General features: G+C 38.9%; 1 protein-coding gene across 3 annotated transcripts in view; it reads right to left on the bottom strand.

Annotated features, from left to right (window-relative positions):
- The window catches only part of ZNF106 (zinc finger protein 106), a 41,266-nt gene extending 20,936 nt beyond the window's left edge, over positions 1-20,330 (bottom strand). For all 3 annotated transcript variants that reach the window (XM_027641797.1, XM_027641798.1, XM_027641800.1), the window contains exons 1-7: positions 20,217-20,330; positions 12,231-12,316; positions 10,881-10,942; positions 7,093-7,284; positions 2,807-4,897; positions 1,388-2,018; positions 431-500 (exon numbers count right to left, since the gene is read on the bottom strand). In XM_027641797.1, coding sequence (XP_027497598.1) covers positions 431-500; positions 1,388-2,018; positions 2,807-4,897; positions 7,093-7,284; positions 10,881-10,942; positions 12,231-12,284 — 3,100 coding nt within the window. In that variant the 5' untranslated portion in view covers positions 12,285-12,316; positions 20,217-20,330. The remainder of the gene's footprint in view (positions 1-430; positions 501-1,387; positions 2,019-2,806; positions 4,898-7,092; positions 7,285-10,880; positions 10,943-12,230; positions 12,317-20,216) is intronic.
- Positions 20,331-21,093: the final 763 nt, after the last annotated feature.

Below are 21,093 nucleotides of genomic sequence, written 5' to 3'. Positions count from 1 at the left end.
CACAGAGAAAATTATACAGAGTACAAATTTTCTGGTATTACCACCCAGAATTGGAAAGGGAAACGTGCACGGCAAATTAGAAGGGAGTAATGGGTGCTTCTCCCTTCAGAATTTCCATCTAAAGAGGCAACAAACCTCACTTCTCTGAGCAGGGTAAAGCAAAGGTCCCATCTGCACAACAAGGAATATGAACTGCAGGCAGAACCGATGCACATAGCCTTTTCTTAGAAACAACTTCTGACAAATAAAGATACAAGTCCACAAAGAAGAACGTGTTGCAGACTTATGAGCAGTTTACCCTACGACCTTCATTAAGTGCCCAAGAAGCACCAAAGTAACATTAAGGAACTAGTACTTTAGCCAAGCCAAAATACCGCTGGGTGTTTTAACCTCTACACCAGATGCATACATATATGAGATATTCACTCACCTTTTTTACCTTTGATTTTTCTTCTCTTATTCTTTCTTTCTAGACTAGGGATTTCAGGAGATGATCCCTCCTGCAAGTAAAATCATATATTAACAAGTTACAAGAACAATTTTGTCTAAATCAAAAAGTCAAATATCCATTGTCTTTTCAACCATTACTTGTACCCACAGAGAAGAACACACAATTTATTTTGCACATTCTTGTATAACTCATCCTTTGCTCTGCTTGTAAAAGAGGGAGGACAACAAAATGAGTGCCACATTTTCAACTCAAGTAGGAAGAAATATTAAATAAGATGATAGCCTTCTCACTCAAATGTTTAAGACCACACCTGAGTCACATTTTTTGCTCTACAGTTTTAGTTGAGGATTAAACAGAGAGGAATTAAAATTATTGTTTTCTGCATATAGCAAAGCCATTTTGAGAATTTGATCAGAAACATTTTTTTTTTACCCTTGGATAAGTCCAAGACAGGACTGCGAAATAAATTTAGATTTAAGAATATTATTTTAAGCATATCATTTCATAAAAAGGTTTGTCTTTCCTTGCTTAACCACAAAATCAGGAACACCTAAGGAAAGTAAATTTCTACTACAACCTAGCTTCCATTTAAACCGGGAAACATGGAGATTATTGCTACAAAACCAAGTAGTTCCAAAGAAATATTTTAACAGCTCTTGTTTACCAACATAGAGTGCCAGGTACCAAATCAAATAAAGAGCATTTGTCATTCCTACTAATTAAAAAATATTATCAGAAGTCCTGCCCTAGGAAGCAGAATGGAACAAACTCTTAAAGAAAATTAAGTCAGACAAGCAAATTAGCTTGTTGTTATCAATGTACAAGGCAATGAAATGGAGAAAGTCCTCCTTGCAAAGACCATTCCAAGGCTGAATGACCATTAAAAGGGAAAATAAATCTTTAAGGCACCAAAGCTGGACAGAATTGTACACTTACTCCAGTTGCTCTCCGCTTCTTTCCAAGTCCTTGGCTGTCATTCTGTTCAGTTCCAGACGTGCAGCTGCTATCCGTAGCTGCATCTATGTTATTAGACACTGCAAGAAGTGAAGTACTATTTGAAGCTGGACGATTCTCTTCTGAGATCTCTAGCACATTTTGTTTTTCAAGAAGAGTTGTTCTCTTCTCTGGGCTCTCCTGGTCTTGTTTTGTGAGGCCTGTGATCTCAGAGGCAGCCTCTAGGCTGTGACTTCTTCCAGTAGTCTCAGTTCTTTCAGACATAAAAGGTGACAAAGTAAGAGATGATGCCTCTGTCTCCTGTTTCTGGTCAGCCTCAATGTCAGTGTTTGCCTCATATCCAGATGTTATGTGATGTGAGTGGCTGGCTTCAATTATTTGCCTTTGCCCACTTTCTTTTATTTTGGCTTGTTCACTGAAAAAGCTATAAGCAGAAGGATTTCTGTCTGCTATGACACTGCTTTCAGAAAAGCTACGTTTTCTGGTTGAGCCAGACACTGCTAAGGAAATCCCTTCCCACTGGAATCCTTCCAGAGTAGACAGATCAGAATCTTCACTGAGTTCTAGACCCTCTTGCTCATTTTGAACAAGAGGCACCATTTCTATGCCAAACCTTTAACGAGATAAAAAGAAAAATAAATACACACGTTACAAGCCAGCTAAATATAGAGAGAAGCCTCTCCCTCCCCCAAATGCACAGTAGGGCATCAAGAGATCTGGCAAGTCATTACACTGGTATTCTGTGCTTTCTACCTCATCTGGCAATGGAATATCTTTTGCATATCACATAACCAGATTTAGTGGTTAAGAACTGACAGCATGATTTTCAAGTCAGAAATCATGTTGTTACAATTATTCCAAACCAGTTTTGTGCCTGTTCAAGGTGCTTCAAAAAACTTCAGGTTTAAAGAAACTTTAAAAAATGCAGTATTATGTAAATGCTTCCTCTAAATACAAAAGCAAACTGTATATCAAAATAAAAGATTAACAAATGAAAAGGGAGCATTTATACTGCCTGCAGCAATGCAAGCATTTCTTGTAGTCCTGAATAAAAAAGGAAATAAGCAGCATTGTTCCCATCCTGATGGTATTTTTACATTCTTCCAATTACCAGAACTGGAAAAACAGACATACTGTTACCATCCATATTCAGATACTAAAGTAACCATTATGAACTGATCAGAATGTATTAATCAGATTACTATTACTTACCTATGGATAGACATTCACAGCAGCAATGATGAAAACACTATATTATTCGTACATGCAAAAGATCGTGGTATAGCAAGCTTCATTATGAAGTCTTAGTTTTAAGATTTTGGAGTTCATTTCAGATATGGAGAAAAATAACCCTCCCCCCTCAACACGGTCAGAGAGGAATGGTAGAGGAAAGCTACCAACCTTGGTAAACCTTTGCCAAGTTCCTGTTTCTTCTTGGTTACCTGCTGGATGACCTGATCCCAGTTTACATTTCGCCGGGAAGCACTAAGAATCTGCCTGAGGGTGGGTTTAAGCCCCGACTCCTTCTCTGCCTCACTTCTCCGATGGCCACTCACATTCCGAATGCGCCGTGCGTTATTGAGATTGGGCTCTGGGAGATGTGTCCCAACTTTGCTCTTCAGACTAATATGCCGTGTCAGATCTCTTTGCAGAGAAGCAGGGAGGCCAAGTTTGCTTAAATCAGGAAGAAGGCCTCCTGACTGGCTTCCTCCTTTTTGAAGCTCGTTATCTGAAGGATTTTCAAAACCTTCCATTTCAAATTGATCATGTGACTTGACACACTCTTCATTCCCTTCTCCATCCTGCGAGGTTTTCAAATCCACATGCAAACCATCCTGACTGCTTGATGGAGAAACTGTGGATTCCATCCGAAATGTAAAATTTTTTAGTTCAGCAGAAGTAATACTTGAAGCAGCTAGCTTTTCATCATCTTTCTTTTCACAGGTGGCAAGTCTACCTTCAGGAGTGTCACAGGGTAAACAAGACCTAACAGAAGAACCCAACTTGTCAACACTTGCTTCTGACTTCTCACTTCCCATTAAATCATCACCATTCACATCTTCTAATGAATCTAGTCTGAACTCCTTCTTTGGCAATGCTTTCCCAGTTTCTTCCCTATTCTGGTCACTTGTATCCTTGCAAGAGCTTAAGGGAGCATTTTGCAAGGAATGGTTGGACTGAACATCTTCAGGATTTTGTTCTGCTTCACTTAAGTTATTAACAGGCTCTCCAAGATTGCTACCAAGTACATCTTTGTTGTCATATAAGTTACCAGCACAAGCACCATGCAGCTTTGATGAATAAGAGGAGAAACCGTTTGTTTCCAAGTTCACTGCATTCAAATGATTCTGCTCTTCACTACCAGTTGAGGATAAAAGAAGCTTGACATTTTTTAAGAGACTGTTTGTGTCTTGCTTTGTCAAGGATAACTTCGTATCTGTGATATTCAGAAGAGGGGATTTCAGTGATGGCATCTTATTACTTCCACTATCATCTTTGTTAGGCTTTTCACCACCGGAACAGTCTTTCATTACCTGGCAAGAATCAAGGTGATCTGAGGTTACATTAGAAGAGGAAGATTCTTCCTGGTTTTTAAGTTTTGAAAGGCTAACACTGACTTCACAAGTTTTTCCTTTCATCGATGAATCAGTAGAAGCCATAAGTACAGAATCCATTTTATCCGGAGTTTTAGAAACATTATCTTCAGACCATGGTTGCTGCTCTGTAGCTTTCTGTGATGGGTAGGGAGTCCAGCGATATGTTTTATCTCTGGAAGGACTGACGCTTTTTCCACTGGCTCTCGAAGTTTTGCTTTCTGGTTGCTTTGACGTACCAAAATCCAATGCCCCCTCAGAAGGAAGCTTATCGCTAGTAAAATCGAGCAAGTCACTCCTATTTCTTCGATTCCTGTATGGTAGAACATCCTCTTTTTCTGGCCGCTGCCATGGATACCTTTCCTTATTGTATTTAATTGGCTCTGACAAATAGGACTCTCCTGAGCTTCCAAAATTCCAGCCATTTGCACCATGAGGACTCGGTTTCCAGTTTCCTCCATAACTCTTGGAATTCCAGCTAGAAAAATGACCTGTTTCCTCTGAGTGCCAAGTAGAACTTCTTTCTCTGGCACCGTGATGCCAATTTGATGTTCCTCCTCCTCGCCCACTTGGATGCCGAACACTTCCAGAATTCCCATAGTTATGCCAATTTGAAGAGCTTCCTGAAACATTCTGGTGCCATCCAGAGCGCCCCCTTGGGCCACCTGAATGTCTGTTTATATTGAGGTTCCTCTGAGAGTGTGAAAATTTGCCTTGTCTAGGACTAATATAATCATCCTTTTCCCACTTCCAGTCCCTTTGCGATGCATTATGATGATGCCATGACGACTGATCATAAGCTTCTCTTTCTTTGTAAGTAGCTCTTTCTTCTCTCCTTCTCTGTGATCTCCTGTCATCACATTCTAATTCTTGGTTTGCACAGCTTGGTTCAGCTTGCCTGCAAAACAATTGAGAAAAATCTAAACTCTGATGCTATTCTACTGAAATTCAGCAGGCCACAAGCCTTATGCATTTTATTTGCAGTGGGAAGAAGATATTTTTTTATTATTAATTATAAAAAGAGAGATGACTTATTGAGCTGCTTTGCTGTTCAGGCCTCTGTGGTGTTTGACTTTCCACACTAATGTTGCACCTTTACTTAAATATGGTAATTTCAAAATCGCTCTTACAAGACCAACTGATTTAGCACAGGGACAGTTCAATAGACTAATTCTTAAATACTTCTCTTTACCTTGAAAGATAATAGTCCTTTCTATTTACTAGTTATTGTACTAATAAGAAAATAATAAAAAAAAGCTTCATCATGTTGTATAATCTTTGCAAGTTGAACAATCTTGATAGATGAAAAATTCATTAGCAGTGAGATAATTATTTTTTCTGAAGACTATTATGCTTGTGTTAGATGGTGTAACTAGATGAACTGAACAAAAAAAAGCTAGGCTGGAAAATCAGTTATTCTACCTATTGGAGAGAACAACTGATGGCACAGTGTATAAAGTTTAAGTTAAAGCACAAATATAAAACATCCACAAAAGTTGCTCCTGAGATATAAAAATATTTTGTCCTGTTTTAACCAACAGTCTGTATGAGCAATGAGTCTGTATGAGCCTTGCAGCAGCACTATCTCCTGCCACTTGGATAGTACTTGTGCTTGGCAACATACCATGAACACATGGTAAACTATCACATGTGCATTTAAAGACAAATGCTACCTTCATAGCGACAGCTATTCCCAGCGTCAGCAGTCTAAATGTTCAGAGTATTTATTCTACCAAATGAGGAGTTTTTAATCAAAAGTTTTTTTCAGAAACTGATTACAGAAATGTTTCATTCTGACATTACAGGAATACTTCCATTCTAGATCCCTGGACAAGAAAGAAAACTTTCACATCACTGCCCAAAAGCTATTGATTTGAGTAAATTCAAAATTCATATTGCATCACCCTTTAAGTTTTCAATACATTCTGGTTCTGCTAAAAGATTACTAAATAATTACTCTCTAATGGGAATTGGTCTACTGTGTAAAATAATCTGAGCTCTAAGACAAAAAACGATGTTTAAATGACACAGTAAATTTTAAGAGCTGACTCAACTAGATTATGATCTAATGGAAACAATTTTGCTGAATTAGTAACTTAATCCCTGTACTTTCTCTTTTTCCCCCTTCTCCAAAGAGCACCCAGCAGACAGATTTTCTAAGATTTTAGTTGCCTCAGAACACTGTACTGACAGCATTGCTCCTTTACCACAAAACCAGGAAAAGTGACATTTTTGCTATCTACATTGACCAATATGAAAACATTACCATTGTGCAGTACAGAGACACACTAGAATGACAGAGTGGTGTCAAAACCAAATAATCTCAACAGATTTCAACACTAACTCAAATTTCTAGCCACAGCAAGCAAGAGGTTCTTTCAAAAATCATATGCCCCTTTAATACCATTGCCATGCCATAAACCTACTCAAATAATATATTTCCAATTGGAACATCATACAAGCAATGCACATGTGCAGAGCCACGTGGAAAATAAAAGGCAACACTTATTAGTCTCTGCAGCCTTCTATTTCATAGTGAGCCAATAGACTATGTTTAACTCATGGTAAGCAGCAAGGTAAAACAGGTAAGAAATTTCATGCAAGGATTATGGGAACTCACTGTGACATTGACAGAACAATCCATTTAATTTTTAAAATAGACAGATTAATGTTTTATAACAAAACATGTTCAGCCACAGTTTCTAAAAGGCCAGGTTCCTACAGACATCCTCCACCCTAAACAATATTAGCATTACTGTCACATTTATTAAACCTTTCAGTCAAAAGGATGTAAAATATTAAAATAAAAACATTAGGGCTCTCAAAACACAAGATACAACACTGAGGACTCTTTTTACCCATAATGGAAAACACTGGTACTTCTTTACTAGTAGTAGCTCAACAGAACAAGAACATTCAGTAGAATCACATTTACACATTTAAACTCTGATATCCACACAGGTCTCTTGGATTGTTCTCACAACAAGTACACTGGCTACAGGCAGTTTACATTTCATGAACAACTAAGTCTTAGAGTGTATCTTCACTGTGTTAAAAGCAATTCTGTACCTAAGAGGAGAAAGGAAAACTCACCGCTCCTTCTTTTGCTTGATTAGTTGAATGAGTTCTTTGTCAAGGTATTCTTCTTCTGCCTCTTCTTTCTCTTCCTCTTTTCTGTCATGGGCATTAACATTGTCTTTGTGCAACTGGCTGGAGATGTGCTTGGCATATGATGACAAACCCACCAATGTCACCCTGCACACCCGGCATTCATGGTTGCTTTCCCTAGGAAGAGAGGCAGAGGGTGGACTTTCAACTCTGCCAACAGGCATGGCAGGCACCTCTGGTCTTACTTTGTTTCCTCTGAATGTCCTTGAGTTCACGGCAACTAGGTTTTGTTCAGTGTATTTAAGTTACTTGAATTCTCTAGCTTTTTCTTTCAAGGTTTAGTTTTTTGATGGTCAATTTTTAAAAGATTTTTTTTCCAACAATCAAGAGGTAAGAGACTTGGTAATAAAGCTGCGTTAACTGGTAGGAGGAATTCTTCTTGAATTGTTGTACTCAAAATCTTTTCAGAGGAAACATAGTGAGCGAGGAGGCAGAGTGGAAGGCTTACAGAGCTAGCAGGAGCTCTGAAGCCCTTCCATGGTGCCAGCTGCACTGGGGTAGCCTGGTGACAGCTTCTACATTTAATCCTTGCCCTGAGCCTTCCCCCAGTGAAATTTAGAAAAGGGAGGAGGCAGTACATGGATACAGCCAATCCTGATACAACATAACCTAAACTGGGACAGCTGAGACTGCTGCCTGGAATCCAAAGACTCCACAGCACACTGAGTGATAGGAGGGTGTCTTCAGTTCACTGTACTTTATTTGGTTCAAGTGTGCATGAAGTCTACTTTCTACTTTAGAGGACTTATCTTAAAAAATACAGAAATTATTTCAGCTGGAGAAAGTTGACAGCTGTGTCAGACAAATGGCTTTACTCATATTTCAGTGAATACTGGATTAAGGTTACAAGATTTTTTTACCTTTTTTCTTTTTAAGAAATTCATATTTCTAAAAATACCATATTTGTTCTTCGGACAAATGCTTTCAATACTCCAGTGTTAAGGAAATACGTTGTTAATAAGAAACCTAAACAAGGAAAATATGTTCACCAGGTAAAAAAAAAAAAAATCAGAAAAAAATTAACCAGAGCATAGTCCACTGCAAATAACTCAGCAGGACCAAGTTAGGACTCACTGAGTGCATCCACAATACTTTTTTCAATTCTGCCAGCTAATAAAAGCAGATCTGCATGTCCCCATGACACACTTGAGACCAAATTCTTAGAATGGAAGTTTAATACCAACACACAGTTCATGACTGAGGTCAAGAAAGTAGGATCCATAAAGAAAAAGACAAACATCTTTTTGAATCCTCATTTTTTCTAGGTAACAGTTAAAAATAAAATGAGAAAAAGATGAAAAGATGCACCTTCACTCAAGATATTAAGGCAACATCCTTATCAGAGTGGTTAATGAAGTGTCAGCAGCTATGTTTTATTTATCAAGGATATCAGTAGTTTTCCTACTAATGTAGCTGAGATATTTAACCAATGCAGTCATTCACACACAGCTAGAAAGGATTTAATTTTAAACAGACTAAGTATTAAAAATTAGAATTTTTATATTTAATTATTTTGTATATTGCAGCCTAACTAATTTCAGATTAAACATTTGGATAAATTTTTTTTACAAGGTCAGTAGCTTCCAAATTCAGTCTGTACTTTCCAGAGTTGGGTGTACTTCATTTTGCATACTTCACACTCACTAATAAATATTCAAAGCCCAAATACTATATATTGTACTTTGGGCTATCTCATTAATCCAACAGAGATAACCAAATCACTAAATTTACTAATGCTGTTGGAAGAACCCTCTCCACACTCATAAATAGCACAGCTATGCATAGCTAGTAAGTCTTATTTTTAACTTATGTCAGCACACAAAGCTGAAAACTATATTCTTTTTACATAATTTCACACGGGACACTTCAACAAGAAACATACCCCAGTGGTACTAATTAGGTTTTAGAGAATAATCCACATCCTTCATAAGGTCAATGGTTCAATTCTTCCATAAAATTTTTATCATCCTCATTTATAGACTAACTAAATAAATGCAAAGTTGTATTTACTTTGGACAAAGCCAGTGATTTAGCAGCTGGCCTGAGGACAAAGAACTTGTTTCTATCACTTCTAACTTGAGAGTTACTAATTACAAAGCTGTAGTTCTTGTACCAACTGACAGTCTGAAGACTCAGGTGGCTAGTGACTAGACTTCTCTGATTGCTGCTAATCTACATGAGCCCAAAGAAAAAACATTATTTTTTTTCTATATGAACAACTGCTTTAATTGAAAATGAATTGGCTAGGAGTTCACTTAAGGAAATTTAGATTTCCTTCAGCTCTTTTCTTTCCTTATCCCCATTAATACCAGTCAGAATTAGCACACTCCATGACACACACTGATCATGTCTACACATTCCCCTACCATACGGGAACACCACATAACCTTAGCTGTTCAACAAGGCAGCCAAAAGAAGTTTGAGGCAAACATGACAGAAGTATTCTCAATATAAAAGCAGCCAAGAGCTTTATTTACTAGATGTGTACTTCAGATTGTAGAATCAATGTTCCTCATACAGCTACTTAGGTGAAAAGAATATACAACAAAACCAAAAAAAACCCAGATAATTTTGTTTCCTTCTCTGCAGTGCCCCACACAATGGGGTCTTGGGAGCTAGACATGTTCTGCAGATGTGGCTGGGATCAAGTGCATCATGCCAATTGAGATCTGTTCTGTTGAGCATGAAAAGGATTTCTTCTGTTAATGAACAGCTGGGGTGGGGTTGCTCTGAAACCAGAATGCTCTCTGCACTAGAAGCTTTTTGGCTTCTGGTTAGCTAACTTGTAGAGCATTTCTGTTCTTCTAACAATTATTTTGAGATCAGCTGAAAATTTCACTTATTTGGCATCTTATCTCTGGTGAACAGAAGGAGTCTACCTTCCCAGGGTATAAGACACATGTCATGACACGATGAATCTTCCAAACCTCTAAGAATTGAAAAGAGGATTACTTCTTAGTCCTTTAAAAGACATTTAAAAGAGATTTGCCATTTCCATATAAAATTTGTGCTGCAAGATGATTAAATACTTAGGTATTTGATGACAAAATACTTAGGTATTTGATAGTATTTAATTCTCTGGCTATGTCAAAATCCACATACCTGAAAATGCCTTTAAGTATACTCTGGTTGCAACTTGATTCCATATTATTAGGATGATATTTGAATATCCTTTAACTCCTTCTTTCTACTTTCCAAAAGTTGGAAATAAAATCAAGGAAACCAGAAAGAAAACACCATCCACCATGGTAAAATCCCTTAACCACACAACTGGACCAGGACAGCAAGCGACAAGGCAGTCACTCAAGCAGATATCAGTCTTCTCACAGTGTTTTAAAAGATTAACATCCGTTTCTACATCATCGAAAACTTAAAAAATCCCAAAACATTTTAAAAAGGAAAACATCAGTGTTGATGATTCTGCCAAAGGCAGAATTCTAGTGCTTTCAAGAAACCAAGCATGAAACTCCCTAGAATAAAGTAATTTTATTTCACTGCAGTCCAAGAAATGTAGATGAGCTTTTCTGTTTGCCTCCTGAGTTCCTGGCATTAAGAGAACATGTTCATTGCCAGCTTTATGACAAGGCATCCTATCAAGTGATACATAAAAATAAATTGTGCAATTCTGCTTGTATGGGAAATACGTCATGAGCTCTTCCAGGGAGTGACATACTAAATGCACAGAGAGGAAGGATGCAAGATTGTTCTCATACCTTCCCTTCAAGTTTTCAAGTTCTCTGTGGTGAAGCATGCTTCTCATGTGTTCTTCCATCTCCTTCAACATGGGAAAAAAAATAAAATTGGTCAAAACAAAACGGTAATATTGTACGTGAAAAGCTCACTTTTGAGAACTCTCCCGCTTTGCACAAAGGTGTACTCTACTCCTACAGGGCTGTAGCAGTTGCCATTCCTGTTTCTGTGACTGTGAAAGCACCAGTAGGTGTGCTTTCAGGAAGTTATACGTCACCCTTGCTGAGGAAGGACGCACAGGAATCCTTAACATTTAACATATGGAAAGTAGAATTCCAGAAGAAAGATGAATAACAGTGCATGTAGTAAAGCTTATTAGATTAATTTTTTACAAATTACTGTTGATAGTAATTTTAATTAAAAGTCTTATTGATACCACTCTTCAGAATCACGACACTTAAAACAGTTTTCCTGGGCAATCGGAGCAATTTCTCTGTATTTGTGTAATAATATAGCTGCAATTTCATCATCACATACTATTTTGCTCTGCTAGATGCACTTCAGAAACTGAGATTTCAATTTGTTGTTTACAGCAACCTTGATCCATGAATTGCAGTGCTGCTATAATTAATTCCTGAAAGGGAGCTGCTGGAAGAGCAAGAACATTCATCATTCAGCAAAAACAAGTAGTTCAGAACACTTAACTTTCTTTTGGTGTTTGAGTCAAAGTGTTTGGAAATCTTCCAAGAACAGATACTAATCACTGTCCTCCTTAGCCCTTGAAATTCCATGTTCAAAGGGAAAGGAACATCTTCAAACTTGAAGACTTGTGTGAATTATCACACTGGTATTTGTAACATCTCCACATGCCATGTGGCTAAGCAATACATGAAGGTCCGCTAAGAGACACCCAGTTTCAACACAGACTTTGCATAGTATGCAGTACACAGAAGATGCACACCAAACTGATCCATTAATGAAAATACATGTTGTGCTATACAATTCCACTTTGTCCTTTCATATGGAAACATAAGACTTCTCAAAGGGAATTAAAATAAACTGTGTATTACAGTATTCTTAACACATCACAATTTACAGCAAAATGACTGTGGTTTTCACTTTAGTATCTTTATAAAATAATATAAGAAACTCAAAGACCTCATCATTTCTAGCATTCAGAATCAAGCATATTGTACAGCTTATTTCAAGAAAGATACTCCAAAGCACATGCAAAAATATTCTTCGCGATAGACCTAGAGCAATATATATTTAGTAGACGGAAACTGCACTTCACACAATTTTACAACAGAAGCATTTCTCACACACGTTTCATATTAGTATTTACCGATACACGTAAACCATTGATTATTTACCTTTTTTGAGTTGTACACAATGTGACATAATACACATTTTCGTTGCCGAACCATGCTTATTACTCTGGAAAGATCTTATCCCATACCTGCAAATAAAAATAATACAAAAATAACAAACATTCAGGATGACTTTTTCATTAATCCATTTTATTAAGGAAAGTAAAAAAAGTTACTATTCATGAAAACACCTGTGCTGAGTTAAAGAAAATACATGCCTCTCACGCATAGTCAATATTCTTCGACAAAGATAAGGTAGTTTTGAATAGTCATCTAAAACATCTATAACAAAAAGTAGCTTTCCATTTCTTTCATTTTGTTCCTTGTCCTCCAAGACATAGCTCTCATTCTACAAGTAGAGATCCGTAGGAATCCTCTCAGCTACTCAAATCAGATTAACAAAGCACTCTTCAACTAGGATGATGACAAGGAGAGAGGAATTGGGGAAACCAAGCAGGGCAAACTCAGATCTTTATTTTGGTACAGAGGAGGGCTCAAGGAAGATATGTAAGGAAAATGAAACTAAGGCCATTCATGATATCAAACACCACCAGCCTTCAAGGCTTATCAATCCATTTATTCATAAAACCTAACATGATTTAATTTCGTATTTTTCTCATTAGCCTCTGTAAGAACTATGCATTATCATGTACTGAAATACTGATTTAGACAGCATTTTAAGATACATTCTCTAACACCATGCTCTGCTTGGGTACCATATGTGTTTGAATCATTAATAAAACCTATTAATTTTCCCAAGAGTACAAGATTATTCAAAACTTTGCACCAGAATATTAAACATTTTAACACTGATCTACTTAAGACTTGCATATATGCAAACGAAAGCAGCAGCAGGTCAAATTAAATGTTGTATGTATTTTATCATAATGTTTAACTCATCAGGAGAGTAATTAAATTAGAAAGGTACATGACTGTCTGAGTTATAATACGAAGCCAGGCATGCCTGTTTAAGTAACAGGGTATCATCTTTTCCCTTTTCTTTCTCTTAAAATATACTAAAATGCAGAATGATTGAGCATTACTGTCAATTTTTATTGACATGGCAGAGGCAGTTCCTCACCCTAAACTGGAAACAAATGTACCTTTTTCTTACTACACAAAAATACAAGTCCTCTTAAGTTTTGCTATCTCATAGTAGGCAACTTCAGAGCTAACTTAGCTAATACTATCAAATTTAAACTGTAAGAGCCTTCGTCAATAACTCTTCTCCACAGTTGACCCAACAAAGTTAGTTCTCATTTAACACTGACCTTCTGTATCAAGGGCATCAAAACCTCCAGATCACTAGAAGCTGTGAGCAAAGGGCAAGAACTGAATTTTTACCAAATCCAGATTACCTAGAGTTAAAGCAGCTCTGACATTCAGTGGTACCATCCGACTGTAAACAAACAAAAATCAGCAAGCAAAACCACACCCTTCTAAGTCCAAATTGTAATTCTTTGAAAAGTAACTTTTTACCTCCAGATGTGCATGGCCATTTACAGTTAAGGTTTGCACCAGCATCTGTCCAGCTTAAAGGGGAAGGATCTGAGAGGTGCAATAGCCCTTGCACCTTTAGACAACATAGTGTTTCCTCCCTAAAAAAAATCCACATCATCATACCAAAACAAACACACTTAAAACACAACAGGAGGTTCAATCATCTCATGTTCCCTAACCACCATTCTTGACCTCAGTGAAATACATGATAGTGTTTAAATATGCACCTTTTAGCTTCATCACATTGGCACCTGATGTATTTGAATCATTAGTAACAGCCACTTATTTTTACAAATCACCCCCAAAAATGTATAAGATTATTCAGAAGTTTGCATCAGCCTAGACCATATAGAACATTAGTATAAATTCATTTGGTATCAGTGATAAGCATGCAAAAGCACCTGCCTTCATGGTAAGTCAGGATACGGAAGTACCTTGTTTTGGAACAAATTATTTTAAAAGCACATATAAAGAGCATAACTTGGTCTTAAACATGTGTCAGCTGAGACAGCAGTTAAGGAAAGTTAAAGCTAATAAGTAAGAGAAAATGAGATATTGAGGCCTCATGATTTTCCATTAAGTTATTAGGCAAGTATAGCAGCACATCATCAACATACTGTTTACGCACAGATCTGCACAGCTGCGACAGATCTAAGGGAATTATTACTGATCACACAGAAGTGACAAAGGTTTAGATGCCTATCCAACATAGGAAAGCTGTTTTAATGCAATTAATAAGGATGTACTCATGAAAAGCAAAGCTGCTAATCCTTGCACCAATTTCAGACACTTCCTTTTGTATTAAAATACTCTCTACTCCCCCAACATCCTTCACTAGCACTACTTTGTAGTTTAGTGGAATAATGCCCTACATGTGCTCAGGATCTTGATTTACAGAATTCATTCTGCACAGGAGCGAAAGCAGCCTGGGACTTAAATCAGAAAAAGCAGGCCAGTTAGCATGTAACATTTAATAGCTTCCACCAGCAGAGCTAACGTTACACCTGTTTTGGCTAATTAAAATATATAGTAACTATACACGATTACAGGAAGAGTTTTCGGCTAACCGCCCAATCAACTGGGCATTACTTATGCAAGAGTACTAAAAATACTAATGGAATTCAAATGCTATTGGATGTCACTATGAAAAGGGAACTTTCATCTCTAAAGAGAGAGTCCTCAGAGGCATGGACTCAGAAGCAGAGGTTCAGTAGATGCTACAGGGACTGGGAGAACATAGACAAACATCCTATTTCCAGATGACCTCTTGATTTACTGTCTTACATAGGTATAAACCACCTCACATCATCCTTAGCTTTCTCCCAAATCCCTCTATGAAACCCATGGCTCACTTTAATTAAAGTACTTCAATTTCACTGTAAAAGAACTTCCAATCACATAATAAATCCATGGTATTTCCTCAGTCACTATGCAAAATCAACAAGAACCAGACAGCTTTTAAGCTCTGCAGTCACTGATAGCATTTCATCTCCTCATATACTGCTGTCCAATCGCAAAACTTTCATACCAAGAAACTTGAGAAACAAAGCTTTCTCTAGATAATGCAGACACTTGAATTCTTAGCAGCACCAACAAATCACAAACTTTAAATATAAACAACCTTCCAGCTTTTATCAGATTTAACACTTCATGCTTTTGAAATCACCAACTTGCTGTACAGCATAGGAAACTACTTTTAAGCAACTCGAGCAGAAATACGAGCTACTCTAAAAAAATGAGAAAAATGCAAGCAAAGATAAGGTTTTGCCAAAAAAGACCCCCACCACAACCTAAGAGAGAAACACATGTCAACAGCAAAATGTAGAGCATTGAAAACAAATGAGATGTTACAACAACTTTCTATTTTGAGGAAATGTAATTGTTCAGTGAGTGATTTTTTATTTGTTTGTTTTCAAGGGAAGAGATGCATTTTACAACATCATATAAATGCAACTTGCCCAAAGCCTGCCCTTGCACAGAGCTTTGGAAACGCCACACAGTTTTAATTAAATTAAGCAAGTCTGCTACAGAGATTTTGGAGAACAATTCTCACAAGTAAAAATAGTCTACAAAGAAAATAAGGCATTAGACCACTTCCTGCTACAGCATCCATTTGTCCACAGTTATTCAACCTTACCGGATAACATACATTAAAAATGTACGTCAAGATTAAATCCACTACAGATTAGTGGCTGAACAGTCTGACTATATAAAGCCACAAGTGCCATGGAGTGGGGCAGGCAGCCTGGCATTCCAGCTGCCTAGAAATTCTCAAGAGGCTTCAAAGAGATCAGCAGTGCTGGCCTGTCTAAAGGCCTGCCTAAATGCTGCATGTCCCTACAGACAGCAGTGGAAACGCAACACTTGAGAAGAACAAGAGTCTACAAATTCACCGTGCAGAATGTTCTGCAGCATCATATTCCTCAGCACCTCAAAGAGGTGTCATTCCTATTGCCTTAGTGACTTCTCTCCTGCAGCAACCAGTTGTACACCTAACAGTTGAGTTGTAGAATAGTAGTACCAATAATACAGAGGCCTATGCTCAAATTTCATCACCTCAAGTAGAATTCACATAGAATAAAGCAGCAACATTCACTGACTATCTTTTCTTCCCAGATTTCTCGCCCCTGAGGTATCTGAATTTACTATGTTACTATTACTAATTTCACTAATTACTTTAACCCTACTTCTGGGCACATGTGGGAGGTGCTTTAACCTTCCTTCCAAGATGCTGATCTGTTCAACCTAACCCAATCAACAGACAGAAACTTAAGGACTATAGTCAAGTCATGACTAACAGCATTATTCTTCTCCAGCATGCTATCACACAGTGTACAAACTACTCTGTAATCACAGGTTTGTTTTTTTTTTAAATGTGGCAAAGGAGAAAACTAAATTACACACTGGTAGTTAAAATATTGTAGCAGAAGCCAAACTTTTAAGGTAAATTTCTCCCTGTTTTCCAAGACTTAATTTCACCCACATGTCATACTGAGGGTACACTAGACCCCTCAGCACTGAAGTAGCACATCAAATGTTATAACTGGGAAGACAAGTGCTCAACTGTGTTGACACTGAGCCAGAAGAGAAGACTTAGCTCATAGGTCGAAGTTCTTTAGGTTCCTGTTAAAAGCAATAAAATTTACTCCACTAACTGGCCTGGAAAACATCTAGCAGAAACTGTTTGAACACCATCCCACGAGTATGGCTGGTTTTTTTCACAATGCACAAGGAAAGTATGCTGGAGATAAGGACACTGTAGAGAAATACCTTAAACAGATCAGCGCAGGCACAGGAACACCTGGCATGAACACAGAGTTTTCATTGACTTCTATTTTTATTTAATGTAAATCGAAGAACAGGACACAGACCAGAAGTACATATACACTTTAAGACACAGTCAAATTGCAATCTTTCTATACATAGCAATGCTAATAATTTCTTAATATCTGAACTAAGTTTTCCTTGTTGTAAATCGAGATCATTTCTCCCTAGTGAAAGTAAATGCTTTCTTGCTATTACAACAGCTTTTTACTCATCAGAATATTCAGGAATATACTCTGTCCTAATCGGAATTGAGTGCTGTTCAGCATTACTGCTGTATGCTGTTACTTAGAACACTAAAGTGCATATACCTGGAAAGCTTCTGTTTTCCCCTATACTCCCAGTTTGTTTTAAGGTATATGTAAACTCGTTTTCTTCAGATGTTTTCCGCAAACATCACATTTCTTGAGTCTATTAAAATTGTTGTTCCTCTCTCCTGATTGCCCAAAGCACTTCAAAAGAATTCTTAAAAGCTGGACATAGTACTCCATCTAAGACCCCTACAACCACCTTTTGGAGTGGGGAATTTTCCTACCCCTACTACTGCTACAGCCTCAAACATAATTGAAAATTACTGAGACAAAGTCTTACTAAAAAGCAACATAGTGATCCACAAGATTTAGGAAAAATAACCCAACCGATTTAAATATTTCTGTGACTTACAGGAGAATTCACATTACCAGCTTATTCTGGTAACCTTGAGTCACTTTATAAAGAGTCTTCAACATACAGACCTCCTTAAGAATTACAGAAATATCAGACACTTAATTTGACACTTATTTGTGTAACATTTATTTGTATTCTTTTTTTTCCTTCCTAAGGAAGGAAATGTCTCTTTCACCGATTAGAAGTTAAGAACAGGGACTCAGAAGCCACATCGAAGTAGACTACTCTATGTATCCCATTTATTGCAGTTTCACAGAAGCAGGTACTTGGCCTTGTCAAAATAACTCAGGCTCCCTAAGAAAGATCTATATAGACACAAAAGAACAAGTAAGGAGAGTATTCAATCTGTAATTGGGCTTCCTGTATTTATACTGTCATCACAGAGTATGAAAAACCACTGGAGGGTGATTTGAGGCACTTGAACCAAGGTAGTCAGGTCACTCTTCAGTATGAGGAGCTTTCATGCCAAGAAAATTCAAGTTAAGGATCCCAAACATTAAGACAGCAGTCATTAATTGCCCAGTAATAGAAAGGGATCTGTCTAAATTATTCCATCTCTGTAATGCAGTTTGTCCCAGGGTTGAACAATAGCAGCTCCATCATCTTAGGACCAAAATGTAAAATCGTCTAGGACTTGATGAAAAAAACCCAAAACCTTACACTACAAATATGAAAAACACTTTTATAAAAATGAAGAAGTTACTTGCAATGCACAGTATCCTCTTACTTTGCTAGAATGAGTTCGAGTCAGACAACACCTCACATCTTATGACACCATCTGGTGGCAGAGTTCACAGAAGACAATGACCAGACGTTAAGAAGAGCTTTAACAATTTAAATGTGATTCTAAACAAATTTAAATTTGATTCTTGATATGTAATGAATTTTGTCTTTACAAGATAAAGTGGAAAGAAAAATGATGGAAAAATACCTCCATTTTACCTAGATGAAGTTATCTACAAGTCGTAGTACTTCTGTACACAACTTGGGTACATATTTGTTGGATCATGATTGTTGTCATTCTTTTCACTGGATTTACAGTCCTGCATACAGTAAGATGCCTTTACTGGGCATCTCTACAAACACGTGGTATTTTTGGACATATGGACTAGAAGGTACCCAAAGATTGGTCACGGCAACCAAAGTGACTCAAGTAACAGACAAATACAGTTCAGCTAAAACCAAGGACTTGTTCCAAATTGAAAATGCCAGAATAGAGCATGTATTTAATACCTTTACATTCAAAAATCAGACATTAGTGGAAGATACACAGTGGTACAAATGTAGCTGCCTTGAATTGCCAGTTCAGCTGAAGTCAAGCAAGGACTTAAAAAAAAAGCTAATACAGTTGCCTTTAATGAAAGAGACTTCAGGATAGGAATCTATTTTCCAAGGTAAGAAGTTACAGAGTCACATCATATTGGCCCTTAGAGCCATCAGTAGTAATCCCAAATATTGCAGTGCTAGTGAAGATATACTTTCAAACTTCAGCAAAGCTATTAACCAAATTTTTGGAAGGCTTAAATGGTCTTTTTTTAAGGCTAGGATCTATGAGTTCAGCAAAACAGTCAATTAGCTTAATGTAGTAATTGAGGCTTAACTAAAAAAGTAGCAAATAACAAAAGAACAGCAATAACCAGCAAACACATAGGAAATGCAGACCCAGGAACTCATGTTGAAAACAAAGTCCAGGAAACCTCAATCCTCTTCTCTCTCAGGTCATGCCTCAGAACCCATTTGTTCACTAAACCTGGACTTCAGCAAGGAGGGAAGGTGAAAAGGAACATTTTTACTTGTGTGAGGACATTTTGATCAAATCATTATCAATGAGGATACTACTATTTATACTGAGGTATAAACTTGAATCATCAGTGCCAGCACTATCCCATGTTTCATAAACTTTTATGAACTAAAGTTCATAAGCACCCCTGAACAGCTCTTAATATAATTTAAGTTTGCATGTGAACTACCCTGCTTGCAATGATGAATGATCACATGGTACCTCATGTTTCATCGTACAACTAAGGCTGGTTTCACACTCTAAGTCCTACTTCTTTTAGGCTACTAGATACTTATCACCACATTCATACATGATTTTACTTGGACACATCTTTTTAGCTGTATGCTACGAGGAAGGTAACTAAGCCATTCTACTCAAAGCCACAGTTCATCCCTGGAAACGCTGCTGGCAGGTATGAAGAGACCGCAAGGCAGCTCCACATCTGTAACAGAGATCCTGCTCTAACAAAGCTCGGGTTTAGCAGGATAACAAAGTTTCGGGATCATTGCAGCACTACAGTATGCTCACCAGGCAAAACAAGGAGCATGCCCGCCCCAAGGCAGATCCCCGCTGTCGCAGCCTCTCCGGGCCGCGCTGACCACGTTGCCCCCCCCAGACCATCCCCTCCGCTAGAACCGGAGCGAACCCCACCACCCCCGGCCGCCGCCGCCGCCACAGCGCTCCCCGAGCGCTCTGCTCCGCGCAGCCCCGGTACTCACAGCTCGCACCCCTGGCCAGGGGAGCGGCCCGGCAGCCCATCGCCCTGCGGCACCGTAGAGGCCCGGCCCGACTGCCCCGGACCCGCCGCCTGCTCGGACCCACGCCGGGCCCGCCCCGCACAGACCCGCGCGCGCGGCGGGGCGGGGCCGCGGCCCGCACAGCCAATGGGCCGGCGGCCTCGCTGCACGCCGGGAGGCACGTCTGCGTGCCCGCGAGGGCTGCCGGGAAGTGCAGTCCTGGCAGCGCGGGAGCTTCGCGGCGAAGGCGGCGGCACCGCGGCCAGCTGCGGGCATTTCGCAACCCATAATGATGTTACTGCTGTTGTATGTAAATACAGCGCTGTAAACACGCACAGTGCCACGTGCTGCCGCTCTAAAAAGCAGGCGCCGAAGCCCGCGGTTACCTCAGCAACGAGAAGCCACGAACATCGTGCTGGGCCGGCCCTGTCAGGGCGTCTGCGTCCGGGAAATCTGCTCCAGGGGTGGTTTGGAATACAGGAGGACAAACGGGCTCGTGCCTGCGTTTTGCAGCGTACAATAACCTTACTCCACTGGGACTTTTTGTGAAGCCAAAGGCCGCAGGAGCTCAGAACATCCCGAGATGCTCCGAGAGGGAGAGGAGGGAAACCAAGGGCCTGAGATCGCAGCAGTTTCACTGGCAGAGGGACCTTGTACAGGCTCAACGAGCCGCGTAAGCTGCTGCGGCCCCGGTGCTGTGAGAGCTCTCGGCAGTACTGGCAGTGCTTGCAACCTTACAGCAGGTACGGGATCCGACAACAAAGTGAGCATCCACACCCGAGAAGGAGGAATACATCTTGGGAAAGGCTGCCCAGTCCAGCTGGAAAAGATGAGGTCTGTGACTGCCAACAGCAGCTTT

Source organism: Corapipo altera, unplaced genomic scaffold (genome assembly GCF_003945725.1).
Source record: "Corapipo altera isolate COAL_440 unplaced genomic scaffold, ASM394572v1 23b, whole genome shotgun sequence".
Lineage (NCBI taxonomy): Eukaryota > Metazoa > Chordata > Aves > Passeriformes > Pipridae > Corapipo > Corapipo altera.
The sequence above is the reverse complement of the archived record's forward strand: the minus strand, read 5'-3'. Positions and strand labels throughout refer to the sequence as shown.